The following is a 17662-nucleotide window of genomic DNA, read 5'->3' on the forward strand; positions in this document are numbered from 1 at the left end:
GAGCCATTTTCACTGTTTATCTATGTAATAGAGTGGGGCACATAATCTCAATTGTCTTAAATTATTTAACTTTAGAGAGTCTTCCATACAGGCTTCCCAAATATAGAAGTATTTAAGTTTCTCCTGTACTATTAGTATAGAACAAACAATTGATCGCAAATCCTGTTTAAGAAATGGGATTTTTCCATAGAAATAGAAGGCAATTAGTGATTTCCAGGGACTTGGCAGTAGGGGGTAAAGGGAGATGGGGAGGGTACAGGTTTCCTTTTGGGTGGAAAGAAAATGTTAAAAAAATGAACAGTGGTAATGGATCCACAACATTGTGAATGTACTACTAAAAGCCACTGAATTGTACATTTTAACATAGTTAAAATAAAATGGTAAATTTTATGTTATGTGAATTTTACCTAAAAAAAAATAAATGGGATCTTTATAATAACATAAACATATACATACACTTTTAAACTTCAGAAGTTTTCACTTGCCAAAACAACTCTTGGAATTTACTCACTTTGTTTTTACACAGGCAAAATAACTCTACGAGATCTGAAGAGATGCAGAATGGCTCACATCTTTTATGACACTTTCTTTAATCTGGAGAAGTACTTAGACCATGAACAGAGAGATCCCTTTGCAATCCAGAAGGTACCAGTATACTTTTACTTCTTTTTGAGGGCAGCAATATCAGGGCCTGTGTGCTGCAGATAATAAATGGTCTCTGTCTTCAGGAATCTTGGTATTTAAAGAAGTAACATTTAAAACATTTCATCACATACTGAAAAGAGAGAATAAAGGACCATCAAATGAATTTTATGGCCTGTGTACTTACATTAGAAACTAGCCACAAAAAAATGTTTTTGAAAAAAAAAATGTGTCCTTCTAACTTAAAAAAATTTATCAATAGACACATCTATATTAGAAAGTTTATTTGGCTTGGTTTAATTATACCATTCAATTCTGGAGTGACATGGTGAATAGCTTTTCCCATCATAATGAAAACAAGAAGCTCTCCATGATAGACAACCTTCAGATTATAGCACTTTTTCAAGTGGTAATGATTGCTATGCATGACTATTAGTTTGAAGTCATTCTACACCTGAATAGAGATAAGCATTCTTCCCTATACACAAAAACCTGTGGACCCTCAGAAAACCCTGGATATATGATCCCTGTCCAAAAACAAACACTAACAAAAAGCAGAATCACTACTTTCCCTTCTATAATCCCGTTTAAAAAGTAAAAATTATGTTGATAGAAAAGGACTGTTTTAGTCAAGTCCTACAGGAGTACAACCACAGGAAATTTATGGTCTTTTTCTTCCACATGTTGCATAACTGTTTGACCTAAATAGTAGTGAGAATACAAGGATCACCTTCTAAAAATAAATACGGTGCACCTGATTTTGGAGCATATCAAGGTGCATTATCACTAGCCTAAAGTCATTATTATATTTCATTGACTTTAAGATGCCCCATTATTTTATATACCTTTAAGCAAGAAAAAACATTACCCATTGTAAGTCTAAGATGCATGCCAATTTCAGAGATGTTAAAAGGTGGGGTTGGGGTTCTTAAAATGGATTAAGTATAACAATTAACACTTTGATCAATTTTTAGGTACTTGCATTCTTCTAAGCATAACTAACCTTACATCCTAGGGCAATGCTAACTCATTTTCATTATGGTAAAACATTATTTTACCTGAAATATATAATCCAGGATGCTACCCATATTGTACAAGAAAAATAAAATTTATGGCCTTTTCCCCCTTCACTTCTTTTGTGCTATAAATTTTACTTTTAATTTATACCTTTAAATTTTACTTTTCTTTTCTAGAGGTGGTAATTATCAATATTTGTTCTGATCTACAAAGGAAGTGCTCAGTAAATTCCAGGCACTATGTTGAAGAGACACGGGTTATATAGGGATGAAAAAGACTCAGTATATGAAGAATGGGTATATAGAGATAAAAAGGCAGAAGAACAAAAGGCTGAAAGTATACATATTTATATACAGTATATATACTATGCACTATACACACACACACACAATAGCAAAGGAAATTGAGGGACAAGGGTTGTTTCTAAGAAGATAGCACAAATGACATGGTGCCTGAGCTGGCTTTGAAAGAAGCAATAAAAATTTTCCAGAGGGAGGGAGGATGGCACGTTTCAGGTGGACATATGCAACCCCAGGTTACTCCGGATAGCTTCTGGGCAAATTGCCAGTGGAGGAGGCACTAGAGAAAGATCTCTGATTAAAAGGCTGAAGAATCTAGACCAAAAGAATCTAGCTGTTGAACAGTTCATTATAATTTCATGATTAGAGGTGTAGAAAATCACTTTAGGAGTGTTACTTTAGCATCTCTTTAATGTATTGAAATGAAACATTCAGACAGATTTTTTTCAATGATATATAACATTGTGATGACCTATCTCCAATTCTTTGTCTTTGATTATTTTTATTTCCTGTGGCTGTATTCTTTCCAATCAGGATGTTGAAAATGATGTGCCTGAGCCCTCTGACTGGGACAGGTTTGCTGCTGAGGAGTATGAGACCCTTGTAGCAGAGGAGTCTGCACAAGCACAGTTCCAGGAAGGGTGAGTGAATCTTCTTGTGTCTTGAACTTTTTTAGCAGGGTAACCATATCAGGAATACTGAAAATGCCTTAAAAATCAAGCTAGTAATCTTTTCCTATATTTGCCATTTTTGAATATCATACAAATGAGTAATTTTAAGCAACTTTAGTTGAATGATTATTTCTCCCAGCAGTCTTTTCTCTTCCCTTCTTAACCAATTTCCTGAAAAGTCTTCTCATGTCCCATTTTCTTTAATGGAGTTGTACCTTTCACTGGAAATTAAGATCGTGTCATTGTGCAGTCATACTACTTTGTTAGTGATGTGAGTAAACTCTGTAAATACAGGAGGAGGCTAAAAAAAACTGAAGCTCTTTTAAGTAATAAAGATGATCATGTTTAAAACAAATCTTTATCATATATGGTTTTCTGCATTCAACCCTGAAAGGAAGGAACTTCTACATAGAATTTATTATAGTGGTAAGAAATTAAATTATCTGAAACTTTTACTGCTTATGCTTACTTAGAACATTTCAGTAACTTTATAATTTGTTGACTCCATCATCTTTTAGCAATTCCTTTACTAGTTCCTCTAATTCTTCCTTAGTCATAATTTCTCTAAGAGTATTAATACTTATTAATGTAATATACTTTTTGAATAGGCAGTACATTCATGATATAATATTCAAAGAAACAAAAGAATAGTAAAAAGTTTCCTATTACCAGGTTCTCTCCAGAAGCAACCACTGTTACCATTTTCTTGTGTACCCTTTCAAAGACAGTCTCCCTCCCTCTCCCTCACCCTTCACACGTCCTCACACTGTGTGTGTGTGTGTGTGTGTGTGTGTGGAGAGAGAGAGATACACACATATATATTCTTTATTTCTTCTTTTACACATATAATAGCATACTATATTCATTGTTTGGTACCTTGCCTTTTCCATACTTATATAAAGTTTCTGTTATACAAGATGAATAAGTTTTAGAGAACTTATTCATCTGCTATACAACATAGTTACCTATAATTAAAAATATGGTATGGTACACTTTAAAGTATGTTACAAGGATAGATCTAATGTTCTGCAGAAAAAAAACACAAGGAAAGTTTTGGAGGTGACAGATATTCTTAGTACCTTAGTACAATGACACAATTGTATACATACGTCCAAACTCATCAAGAGGTATTCATTAAATGTGTACACCTTTTTGTATATCAAGTAAATCTCAATGAAGCTAAAAACAATAACAGCAAAGACTGGGAGAACAGCATGATGAACCACAGACTTGTATTTTATGATCAATGTAGTATCATTGAGGCTTCACAAATATTTTAGGGGCCTTGAGTGTATGAGGAATAAATTAATAAAATAACTGAAAGTTGGAAGGGGGGATAAACCAATAAATTGAAGATTATTCCATAGGTGTAGCTAATGAATGCTCTTAAATTTTTACAGCTGCATAATATTCCACTATGCAGTTATACATTATTTTACAGTCCTTTGTTCATGGGCTATGTTTCACTATTAGAAATATGTTGCAATTAATAATGTTATAACATGTCATTTTATACACATGTAGGATAAATTTCTAGAAAAGTAGCAAACAGTAGCAGGCTTGCAAAGATAGAGGAGGATTTTAGAAAAACCAACAAGAAATGATGCAGACACCAAAACTGGGAATGGTGGAGAGCCATTTCCATCCTTAAGTCTAAAAGGACAAGGAGATGAGACCATCACCAGAACCCAAAGATAGTAGCTATATGGAGAAGATCACCTAACAGGACTTCCGACCTTCAGTAATGGGATTTAGCCAACCAGTGGCAACCCAGCTAAGAGACAGCTGCTAGAATAAATACCCAATTTCATTCTCCTCATATCCTTCAGTATCCTGCTGGCACTTCCCATTGGCTTCCAACCAGAAACCAGAACACAACAGAGCCCACTGCTGTTGTGTCAACATCCTGGGACACAAGAGACAGGGAGAGAGCAGATCTCGAGGGATAGACATAAACTATCCAGCATGGCAGATAATGTGAAATAGTCTTCCATAGAGACTGTACCATTTTTCACCCCTACTATTAAGTCTTTAATATATTTTTTGAGAGTAATGAAGAAGCCATCACCAAACTACTTCTTTAATCTGGAGATTTTCTCAATATGCTTAGCCACAAAACTGAGGTCTCATTTTTATGTCGGTGACCTGGAAACCCTTAAAATCATCATCATTATGAGCCTGACTGCATCAGATGAAAAGACAGGCAAGTAGATTCACAAGCATGATTTAAAGCTTTTTGGCACTGAGCTTCTTTAGTAGGAATTAGAACAAGTTTACTTATCTTATGATGCAACATCACTACTGTTAGGGACATATGGATGTTTGTAACAGTGAAAAATTTGAGGCAATCTAAGTATCTAATAGGAATACTAATAAAATTATCCAACATATACACAGTGCAATCCCATGTGACCATTAAAAATCATTTCGTGGATGTATATTTCTTCGCTATCATAAAGAAAAAAATGGACATGGAAGAAAGGTTTGAAATAGCAAGTAAAATGGAATAAAAAAGAACAGAATTAAGTATCAGAAAGAAAATTAGGTATATGTAAGGAAAACAAAAAGTATCTAACTTATATGTATTAGAGCAAATGGAACAGAAAAAACATTCAAAGATAATAGAGAAGCTTTTCATAAATAAGGGATGACCTGAATCGGAAAGGTCAGAAGTCACACCATATTCAGAAAATACTGATAATGATTGACCCCAGATATATGTGGTGAATTTACCAGAATTCAAAGATAAATAAAAGTTGATTTGGGGGGAGTTCCATTTTTTAAAAATGCAAGTCACCAGACAAAGGGGAAAAAAATCAGTCTTGCCCTAGATACTTCCACAATAAAAATGAATACAGGAAGACCATGAAATTATATTAGGGTCTTGAATACACTACTCACAGCCACAGATGGATAATCAAGACAGAAAGTTAGTAAGGAAATGTTGGCCTTAAATGAAACTTTATGCCAAATGGACTTAATTGATATTTATAGAACTTTTTCATTCCAAAATGACAGAATACATATTTTCATGTGCACATAGAACAGTTTCAAGGATAGACCACATGTTGGGACACAAAAGTAGTCTCAATAAATTTAAGAAGATTGAAATCATACCAAATATATTTTGATACAATGGTATGAAATGAAATTAACAAGAATAAAAACCACAAATATGTAGAGATTAAACAACATGCTACTGAGCAACTATTGAGTCAAAGAAGAAATAAGAGATCAAAAGATATATAGAGACAAATGAAAATATGACATACTAAAATTTGGGGGATGCAGCCAAATTAGTACTAAGAGGGAAGTTTGTAGCATTACACGCCTACCTCAAGAAACAAGGAAAATCCCAAATAAATAAACTAATATTACACCTTAAAGAACTAGAAAAAGAAGAACAAATAACAAAGCCAACAGAAGGAAGGAAGTAATAACAATCAGAGTAGGAATAAATGAAATAGAGAACAAAAAGCTGATAGAAAAAAAATAATGAAACAAAGAGCTGGTTCTTTGAAAAGATAAACAAAATTGGCAAACCTATTTAGACTCACTAAGAAGAAAATAGAAAAGACTAGGCTAACATTACCATGATACCAAAACCAGACAAGGGCAACACACACAAAAAAGAAAATTATAGGTGAATACCTCTGGAAGAACATAGATGCAAAAATCCTAAACAAATACTAGCAAATCCAGGGATGCAAGGATGGTTCAATATCCACAAATCAATGTGATACACCACATTAACAAAATTTAAAAAAAAATCATATGATCAATACATACAGAAAAAGTATTTGACAAGACACAACACGCATGAAACACTCAATAAAATAGGTATAGAAAGAAAGTACCTCAGCATAATAAAGACCATATATGACAGACCCTCAGCTAACATCATATTCAATGGGGAAAAACTGAAAGCTTTTCCTCTAAGATCAGTAATAAGACAAGTATGCACTCTCACCACTGTTAGTCAACATAGTACTGAAAGTCCTAGCCAGATCGGGCAAGAAAAAGAAATAAAAGGCGTCCACACTAGGAATTAAGAAGTGAAATTTTACTTTTTACAGATGGCATGATTCTATATATAGAAAACCCTAAAGGCTTCACCAAAAAAAAAAAAAAACTATTAGAAACAATAAACACAGTAAAATTGCAGCATACAAAACCAATATACAAAAATCTGTTGCATTCCTATACAAACAAAATATCAGAAAGATAAATGAAAAAAAATCCTATTTACAATCACTACAAAAAGAATAAAATATCTAGGAAAAACTTAACAATGGAGGTGAAGGACGTATACACTGAAAATTACAAGACACTGTTGAAAGAAATTGAAGACATAAAAAAATGGAAAGAGAATCTGTGTTCATAGATCAGAAGAATTAACATTGTTTAAATGGCCGTATTGCCCAAAGCAGTAATCCCTATCAAAATCCCTTTCAAAATCCCAATGGCATTTTTCACAGAAACAGAACCAAAAAAATCCTCAAATTTGTATAGAACCACAAAAGACCCCAAATAGCCAAAGCAATCCTGAGGAAAAAAAAAAAAATGTTGGTATCACACTCCCTGACTTAAAATTATACTACAAAGCTACAGTAATTGAAACAGTATACTATTGGCAGAAAAGCAGACACACAGACCAATGGAACAGAATTTGAGAGCCCAGAAAGAAACTCACACACGTATGGGCAACTAATTTTCAACAAAAGAGGCAAAAACATACAAGGAAAAAGGAAAGTCTCGTTAGTAAACAGTGTTGGGAAAACTGGAAAGCCACATGCGAAAGAATAAAACTAGACTACTATCTGACACCATACACAAAACTAACTCAAAATGGATTAGACTTGAATATAAGACCTGAATCAATAGAATACATAGAAGAAAATATCAGCATTAAATTTATGGGCCTTAGTCTCAGAGGCATTTTTATCAACTTGACCCCAAAGTCAAGAGAAATAAAAGCAAAAATGAATGAAACTGCACCAAACTATAAAGCATCTGCATAGCAAAAGAAACCATCAACAAAACAAAAAGGCAACCAACAAAAAGGGACAAAATATTTCCAGATGTTACTTCTAATAAGGGGCTAAAACCAAAATATATAAAGAACTCATTACAACTCAACAATAAAAAAAAAAAAATCTGATTTAAAAATGGGCAGAGAACCTGAATAGATACTTTTCCAAGGAAGACATACAGGTGGCCAACATATATGTGAAAAAAAAAATGCTCAACATCACTATTTATAAGGAAAATGCAAATCAAAACCACAAAGAGATACCACTTTATACTTGTTAGAATGGCTATTATCAATAACAGGTATTGGAGAGGATGTGGAGAAAAGGGAAGCCTTGCACACTGCTGGTTGTAGGAAGGTAAATTGGTGCAGCCACTATGGAAAACAGTATGGCGATTCTTCAAAAAATTAAGAACAGAGTTACTATATGACCCAGCAATCTCTCTTCTGGCTATCTACCTCAAAAAATTTGAAAACACTTATTCATAAAGTTATATGTACCCCTATATTTATTGTTGCATTATTTACAATACCAAGACATGGAAGTAACCTAAGTGTCCATCAATGAATGAGTGGATAAAGAAGATGTGGTACGTATATACAAAAGAAAACTACTCAGCCACAAATAAGATGAAATACTGCCATTTATGACAACATAGATCCTGAGTGTATTATGCTAAGTGAAGGAAGATGGAAAAGGACAAGAACCATATGATTTCACTCATATATGGGATATAAAGCAAAAGGCAATAAAATAAGCTCTTAGATATAGACGCCAGAATGGTGGTTACCAAAGAGAAGAGGTTTGGGGGAGAATGAATAGGGTAAAGGGGGTCAGATACATGGTGATGGAAGGAGACTAGACTTTGGGTCATGAGCACACAATAGAGTACACAGATGTTGTATTATAAAGTTGTATACCTGAAGTTTATGCAGTCTTATTAACTAATGTTTCCCCAATAAATTTAAAATCAAATTTTAAAAAAATAGTGAGCAATTAACCCATTTAAATGTAGAAAGGATATTAATCAGAACATAATATTCTAGAAAAATTATGTGACCAAAATGGGTGTAGAAAGGAAAAAGAAATATATGTCTAACATCCTAGAAATAACAATTTAACTGAAATTGGGAGGTAGAGAGAACATATATATGTGAGTTTCATTAGCAGGGCCTCCAAAATACCCTCTAGGGCTGGTAAGTCAAGTTGATAGCATAATAATATTAATTAAAATAAACACTTTAAAAAACCAAAGCCAAACTCTAAATATTCTAATTAAATCACAAAACGTGTACAACACAAAAGAAAAACACAGGTCACACAACAGAAAGATGACAGACCTAAAGCTAATATTTTTAGATCAGTGAATATGAATGGAATAAAGTCACTTTTAAAAAGAAAACTATTCAATTATGAAATGATAGCAAAGGTTGAAAAAAAAAAAAGAATGAACTGAATCTAAAATAACTGTCCTGATAACATCAGGTTTGTTTTTTTTTTTTTTAAGGAAAAACTCCAGAAAGAAAAAAGGAGAAATTAAAACATTATTTGCAGCCATAGTAAACTATTCCCTGAAAATACATAAATTACCTTAGTCTTAGATCATTTACAAAATACATATTACGCCACAAACAAAAAGAGAAACTCAGTGAAATAAAGTAGAGGGGATCAGATTGAAGAGGGAGCCAGCTTAGGTTCTGTGCGAGAGGATGCAGAAGATAATTGTTACAGATAAAGGGAGCAGTATTTAAGGATGATCCACATCTGAGCTTGGTTGAAACCAACAGCAAAAGGGAGACCAGAAGCATCCAGGTAGGCCACACCCTATATAGTCATATGTCACTTAACAGCAGGGATACGTTCACAGAAATTCATCCTTAGGCAATTTTGTCCTTGTGCAGACATCATAGAGCGCACTTACACAAACCTGTATGGTATAGCCTACTACACACCTAGGCTATATGGTATAGCCTATTTGCTCCTAGGCTACAAACCTGTACAGCATGTTATTGTACCAAATACTGTGTGGTTGTGAGACAGTAGTATTTGTGTATATAAACAAATACTATTTGAAGAGGTGCCATAAAAATAAGGTGTAAAAGATAAAATGTGTTTGTGTACATGTGTTGGGGGAGCAGGGGGATGGCTGTGGAGGGAGGCACCGTCTGAGAGTTAACATCAGGAGCAGGGAGGGAGAAGGAAAGAAAAGAGAAAGGGTGAGCAGAGATCGAAAGAGACCCAGAAAGTTGAAGTGTGAGATGAGAAATAAAAAAAGGAAATGGGGGCAGGGTGGGGGACGATGGGACTGAAAAAAAGAGAAACTGAGGGAAGGGAAGTGAGTTTGTGTGTGAGTGATGTGTGTGTGCTTGTGCACAGGGGTAGGTGGGGGTGGGCAGAGGGCAAGTTCCTGGGTTCTCTTCCTCCCCAACCTGCTCCTCTCACTCCCTTGCCAGTTCCAGCCCCAGTTGAGGGCAGGTGTATGCTGAGCCTCTTCTTTTTAACCCCCAGAGCTAGCAGGAAATTCATCATCTTAGGTCCAGCCTTTTCTTTGAGTATCAATCCAACTTTTTGCTTATAATCCATTATAATTTTATGGGACCACCATCATATATGTAGTCCTTCATTGACCTAAACTCATTAAGTGGCACATGACTCTATATCCCATCCTACTCCTAAAGGAAAGACAAAAGCAACATGTGTGGGATCTAGGGGTAGAGAAAGCACAGCCACTGAAATATCCACACAAGCAGCGTGGCCCATACACCCCCCCACACTGCCCCACCCCCATTCTCACTGAAAACACTAGCAGGCCCACATTGCCCCCTCCTAAGCAGCCAGTGCAAACAGGCAGTAGTCTGTTCTCAACTACATAGAAAAATAGACAAATATCAAAAAGTTGACAATAGCAATAAAATAGTCAACAAATACAAGAACTTTCACTTTTGAAAGGAGACTCACTACAGCAACAGAACAAGACATTAAAATGAGTATATTTAGAATTTTTAGAGAGATAAGAAAGAATATTGCACACTTGAAGCAAGACTGGCCAGTTTCTTGGCAATGAAAAGAAAAAACTTTAAATGAAAAAACAATCATGGGGCTGAATAACTGAATGGACACAGCTGAAAAGTTTTTGATTTGGAATATTAATTGTGGTAATGGGATAAGAAATCTTAGTAGAAACCAGTAGCATTAACAGACAGATAAATCTCAGAATTTTAGCTGTTTAAGCATATGCACGTACAGGAATCAGCAATTTTTTTCTGGCCAGGTAGTAAATATTTCAGGCTTTGCCATTCTTTGCACAACTACATTGTGATTTGAAAGTAGCTATAGATAATACGTAATTAGATGAATGTGGCTGTGTTCCGATAAAATTTAATCATAGACACTGATATAGTAAGTTCATGTAATTTTCATATGTCATGAAATACTTGATTTTTTTTTTCAAATTTAAAAAGGTAAAAGCATGAGCTGTACCAGAACAGGTGGCAAAACAAATTTGGCCCGCAGACTGTAGTTTGCCAATCCCTGTACTAGAGTGAAATTTCAGAAGATAAAAGAGAACTGAAAATTACCAGAGGAAAAAAATAGATTAACCACAAAGTGAATACAGAAATAGAGCAATATCATTCAAATACTGTAAAGAAAATAACTTTGAACCTAGAATTTTGTTACTATTTAACTGTGAGGGCTAAACAAGGGCATTATCAGACATTCAAAGATGCAAAAAGTTTACCACCTACAAACTATCTCTGAAAGAAATATTACAAGATATTCTTTAGCAAGAAGATAAATGGATCCTAGAGGAATAGTGGGATGCAAGAAACCATCATGAGCAACAAAATTAGTAAAATTTATTTTTAGAACTATTTTTGATCACAGATACTATAGTGAGAGAGTAAAAGGTGGTCACGGTAATATACTATGAATCTTTATTAAAATGGAGAATACAGACGCTGATAGATTTTTATTTGTCTAACAATGGCTAAAGTATGTCTTTAAAAGTTAAGGTCATTCACTAAAAGAATAAAAATGGAAAACTTTTTAATCCCATTTTTAGAAAAAGACAATTATATTAACTGGGAAAAAAATTGAGTAAAGAAAACAATCTACTAAAGACAAATGTGTTAATCAGCTTTCTTTTGGTGGCTAGTAACCTAAACTCAACTCTTATTGGTATAGCAAAAACTTATTACTATTAGCCAAGTGAACCTTGGCTTATAGAACTGAAAAATCTAGGGATATTACTGACTTTAGAGACTCAGACTTTATCTCTTTCATATCTTAGATATGCTTTTCTTTCATTCTTTCACTCTTAAAGTAGTTCATAAGTGGTGGCAAGATGATCACTTAAGAGCTTCAAGTAGAAATAAAAGAGGAAATCTCTTTCCCACAAGTTCTAACAAAAGCCCAGAATTTGTATCCTTTTGGCTGTAATTGGTTCGGTTTGGATCCTATTCATAAAGCAACTCCTAGAGGCCTAGAACTGATCTTGGAGAAGAGTCAAGTTTATCTAAACCATATGTTTTCCAAAGGCAAATTGGGAAAATTAGAGAATATGGCCAGAAAAAAAGGGAATGCTATACCGATAAAGGAAAAACAAATGTGCACTGTAGAAGAGACAAAAAGATAAAGACAGTACAAAATAAATTATCAGAATAAGTCCAGATAGAGTATCAATTGTAAAACTCAGATTGGATTAAAAATCGAACTGTATACTATTCTTTATATTTATACCTAACATAGAAGTAACAGCCAAATGTATATAACAATAGGAAATCAGTTATGGCAACATTAATGAGACAAATAGAATTCAAAGCTTCAAAAGAAACCAATATTTCAACAGTTGTCAATGAAAATAAGGTATGAACTTTATGCAATATATAAAGCAAATCTAATAAAAATACAAGGAAAAATGGACAAATTTACAGTCATGCAAATACCAACAAATCAAATGGGCAAAAAATAAAAATACAGAATTAGGTAAGCTTTCATAGATACCCAAACATATACTTGGTACCCAAAAATATACATGGAACAGCCACAAAAGTGCCTATTAAAACATGAAGGAAATTCCAACAATTTTTTTAAATTACTAACATGCCACATTTGTTACTTAAAATGTAACCAAATTAACAACAAAAAAATGCACATATCTGGAATGTTAAAATTTTTTAAATGTTAAATCAAACTACAAATTATAGTCTTTTAGAACCAGGGAACAAAGCATTGTATTTATTAAAATCTACAGGATATGAAAAGGGGAAATTTGTAACCTGTATACTGAAGTCAATGAATTAGGCCATCCTTTCCAGGATACATGATAAAGGATGACAAAATAGACCCAAATAAAGTACATAAAAAGTTAAAAGTTTTATTTTTTTAATACACACACACACACACACACACACACACACACATATACACAGCATACTATGTGCCAAGCACTATTCTAAGTATTTTAAATATTTTAATTCATTAGGTGTTCACAAAAACCCTATTTTGTAGATACTGTTATTCCCATTTTACAGATATGAAAACTGAACCAGAATATTAAATAATTTGTCAAATCTACCAATATATAAAAGTAACTGGGTTTTATACCTAGATTGCAACTGTAGTTCAGCTTTACAAGGTCTGTCATTAACAGATTAAGGGAGAAAAAATATATATAAAGATTCTTTGAAGGCACATGATAAATTTTGATATATTTTTAACATATTAAAAATATTTAATATATTTTTGGAAAAAAAGCCTTAAAACTAAGCAAACTTAAGAAGACCATCTTGTTAACAGTTAAAGGGTATTAATCCCATAAACCTGAAATAACCAGTTAAAAGTATAACAGGAAAAAAATTCCATTTGTAATAAGAAAAAAAGTGACTTGAAAAATATACATGAACATAAAACTTCCTCATAAGATATAAAGACTATTTGCCATGTTAAAATTATTAACTCAATATAATCGCCCAAAATATATTGCGGACCGTGATAAGCTAATTCTAAAACTCATGCGGAACAATACACAAGAATAGCAATGAGTTTTGAAAAGAAATAAAGGTATGGTGGGGTACAGGGGAGGTGTACTATTAAAGCCATATTATTAAACACAGTGTAGTATCCGTGCCTAAATAGAAAATGTACATATAGCAATGTAGTATATGATAAAAGTAGTGTCTTAAATGTGTCAAGAAAAGACCAACTAGTAAGTAAAATGGTAGCTCTCTGTGATAGGGCGAAAGAATGTGCATATTATACTAATGTGTGCATGCAAATAAACAGACTTTAAAAGCATAAAAGAGAGAAAAAAAAGAAATGGGAGAAATTTATAAGTGTACTGAAAATTATAAATTTCGGTACATTTAAAAAGTGACAAAGTTTGTATCACAATCAAAAGGCAAACAAACTAGGTTGCATCATATGACCAGTAGGGTTCTTTTATAAATCACATTCTTCAAAATCAATAGCAAGAACATAAATACTGACCAATTCTAAATGGTCAAAAAAAAGAAATTTCACCCAGGAATTAAACACGAATATTCCTACTTTACCAACAGTTTAAATGTAATAGCCAGACAAAACAATTTTAACTATATGTACCGAACAAGGCCCCAAAACACAGGCAACAAAATTGCCAGACATTTCAGCAAGTAGTTGGAGATTTCCACACTCTTCTTTCAGTAACTGCTAGAACTACAGACATCAGCAAGAATACAGAATACTTGAACAATACAAAGTACTTGATCTAATCAATAGAGAATACATTACAAAACAACAGAAAAATATACATGTTTTCAAGTGCACGTGGAACTTCTCTTGGACAGACCATGTTAGGTGAACAAAACCAGGTTCAATAAATTCAAATGGATTACAGTAATATAAAGTGTGTTGTTGGACCATAATATAAATAAATTAGAAGTCAGTAACAGAAAGAAATCTGGGAACCTCCAAATATTTGGAAATTAAATAACATACTAAAAACACATGGGTCAAAAAAGAAACCACAGGGCAATTTAAAAATTTCTTGAAGTGTATGAAAATAAAATATAAAAATGTATGGGTGCAGTTGAAGTAGTGCTTACAGGAATATTTATGGCTCAGAAAAGTCTAACATCAATAATATAAGCTTCTACCTTAAGCTGGAAAAAGGAAGCCCAAACCAGACCCAAAATAAGTAAAAGAAGGAAAAATAAAGATCATAGTAGAAATTGATGAAATAGAAAATAGGAAAACAGTATGAAAGAACTGATGAAACCAAAAGTTGGCTCTTTGGAAAGTTTTTTGTTGTTGTTTTTTTTTGTTTTTTTGTTTTTTTTTTAAAGAAAACTTTAGACCAAGGCAAAAAAAAAAAAGAAATGATCTAGATTAGCAAAATCAGGAAGGAAGGAGGAGGCATCACTATAGACACTACAGAATTATAGACTTCTAGAAACATGGCGGAGTGAGAAAAGTCCCTAGATCTCTCCCCTTGAAACAACAATAAGCTGAACATCTAAAACTCAACAAAAAACACCCAAACTGCACATCGGCACGTCTGAGCGTGGGATCTGCGCATAAGAGCTACCACAGGTCAGAACCCCGGGTGTCGGGCAGTGGACTGGGAGAAATAAAGAAGCTGCCTCTCACAGCTGCTGACTACCTGTAGGAAGAGGGAGAATGGAGAAGGTGCGGCGAGTTCCCTGAGCAGCCATGCCTGGGAGTGCTGAGCTCCACGTGGCCGGCAGTAGGGCCCAGCCATCAAGGCAGAAAGCAGAGAAGAGGGAAGGCAGAGAAACAACAGTTGATTTTAACTATCCGCGGTTACAAAACCAATGCTGAGCCGTAGCCTCCAGCCCCCATCCCAGAGGGCCCCTCCCCAGGGCCATATCCTCCAAGACCGAACACCACAGAACCCAAGGGAAATATGAGCAAACGCTACCAAAAATGTTGCTAACACTGACAGGGCCTTAGACTGAGGGTAGTGAGTGTGATTAAATATCTACAAGAAAATAAAAAGATATTATTAATGCTTTATATAAAGCAGGATCCAATAGGCTTAGACACCACCTACTGGAAACCAAAAGAAAAGCGTCTTCTTTGCAGCACACTGAAGAGAGACCTTTATATGATAAATCATCTTTCTGGAAAAAAAACAGAATACTCTTCTATTAATGTCCAGGTGGAGAAATAGTCCATTAAACATCGTGAACAACCAAGGTGACAAGACATCTCAGAAAGAAAGAGAAAAATCTCCAGAAAATAAGCTTACAGACATAGAAATATGCAACTTAAATGACAAAAACTTCAAGATGGTACTCCTGAAAAAACTCAATGAGTTCCGAAATGAGTCATATCAACAATTACAGAAATTGAAAAAAAAACCATAATGAGCAGAGCAAGGAGATGGAAACCTTCAAAAATAACAGAACAGATCTTTTTGAGATTAAAAAAAAAAACCACACTGCAAGAGTGAAAAATGAAATAGCAAGCTTGGGAAATAGTCGACCAAATGGAGGAAAGGATCAGTGATATCAAAGACAGAAATCTAGTAATAAGTCAGAAGAAAGAAGAGAGAAACCGAAGAACTAGCTGATACCATCAGGAAAGGAAACATAAGAATAATGGGCATTTTCAAAAGCGAGGAAAAGGAACAGGGACTAGAAAGCATTTTCAAACAAATAGTGGACGAGAATTTTCCAAATCTAAGGAATGAGCTGAAGGTTGGAATTCAAGAAGTCAACAGAACATCCAATTATCTCAACCTTAAAAGGCCTTCAGCAAGACACATTGTATTAAAATTACCAAAAATCAACAAAGAGAATTCTCAAGGCAACCAAGAAGAAGATGGTAACTTATAAAGGAAAATCCATTAGATTATCGTCGGAATTCTCAGCACATACCTTACAAGCCAGAAAGGAGTGGAATGAAATATTCAAAATATTAAGTGAAAGGAACTACCAGCCTAGAATAATGTATCTAGCTAAGCTCTTCTTTGGATATGAATGAGAAATTAAGACCTTTCTACATATACAAAAATTGAGGGAATTCTCCACTACGAGGCCTGCACTACAGGAAATACTGAAAGGGGTCAGCTAACCTAAAACAATGACAAAAAAAAAAAAAAAAAAACCACATAATTAGGAGTAAGGTGACTATCGGGCAAATAGAAGCAGAGGCGTGCAACCCTTACTAAGAACAGGGCATTATAAGCTTAAAAAATAAGAAGAGAATTGCTATAGCAAGATAGTAATGAGCATTCAGCATACATAGGGACAAATTGAGACAACAGTGATTGAAAAGGGGAGGATTCAATGATCCAAATTCGCAAAAGGGAATGGAGATAAGGCACGTGCAGAAGAAAATGGACACGTGTATATAAATTTTGATCCTTTATATATTCATAATGGTAACCACACCGAAGATTCAGAACTGAAGTATATAACATAAAACAAGAAGAACCAGAGGCAAAACCCACAAAAGCCAACCAAAATAAAGAAAACAGAAACACGAAGACAAGGAAGCAATGGAAACAATGAACTACCAGAAAGCAAAAGATAAAATGGCTATTAGAAGACCTCATGTTTCAATAATCACCCTAAATATGAATGGAATGAACTCACCAATAAAAAGGTACAGAGTTGTAGAATGGATCAAAAAATAAAACCCAACTATACGCTGCCTCCAGGAGACACATCTCAGCTCCAAAGACAAATATAGACTCAAAGTGATGATACTGCAAGCAAATGGCATTCAGAAAAAAGCAGGAGTAGCAGTACTAATACCAGACAAAACAGACTTCAAAATAAAAAAGGTAAAGAAACATACTGAAGGATACTTCATAATGATAAAGAGGATCATGTACCAAAAAAACCAAAATACTTATTAATATCTATGCTCCCAATTGGGGAGCCGCCAAATATGTAAAGCAATTACTAATAAAACTAAAGAGAGAAACAGACCAAGACACTATCATAGTAGGGGACCTAAATACCCCACTGTCAGATATGGACAGATCTTC

General features: G+C 34.1%; 1 protein-coding gene across 5 annotated transcripts in view; it reads left to right on the top strand.

Moving 5' to 3' along the window:
- PPP2R3A (protein phosphatase 2 regulatory subunit B''alpha) overlaps positions 1-17662 on the top strand; it is a 152166-nt gene that overhangs the window by 117660 nt on the left and 16844 nt on the right. For all 5 annotated transcript variants that reach the window (XM_039837222.1, XM_039837217.1, XM_039837221.1 and 2 more), the window contains 2 exons: positions 527-645; positions 2493-2599. In XM_039837222.1, coding sequence (XP_039693156.1) covers positions 527-645; positions 2493-2599 — 226 coding nt within the window. The remainder of the gene's footprint in view (positions 1-526; positions 646-2492; positions 2600-17662) is intronic.

This window comes from Pteropus medius, unplaced genomic scaffold, assembly GCF_902729225.1.
Source record: "Pteropus medius unplaced genomic scaffold, Ma_sr-lr_union100, whole genome shotgun sequence".
Taxonomy (NCBI): Eukaryota; Metazoa; Chordata; class Mammalia; order Chiroptera; family Pteropodidae; genus Pteropus; species Pteropus medius.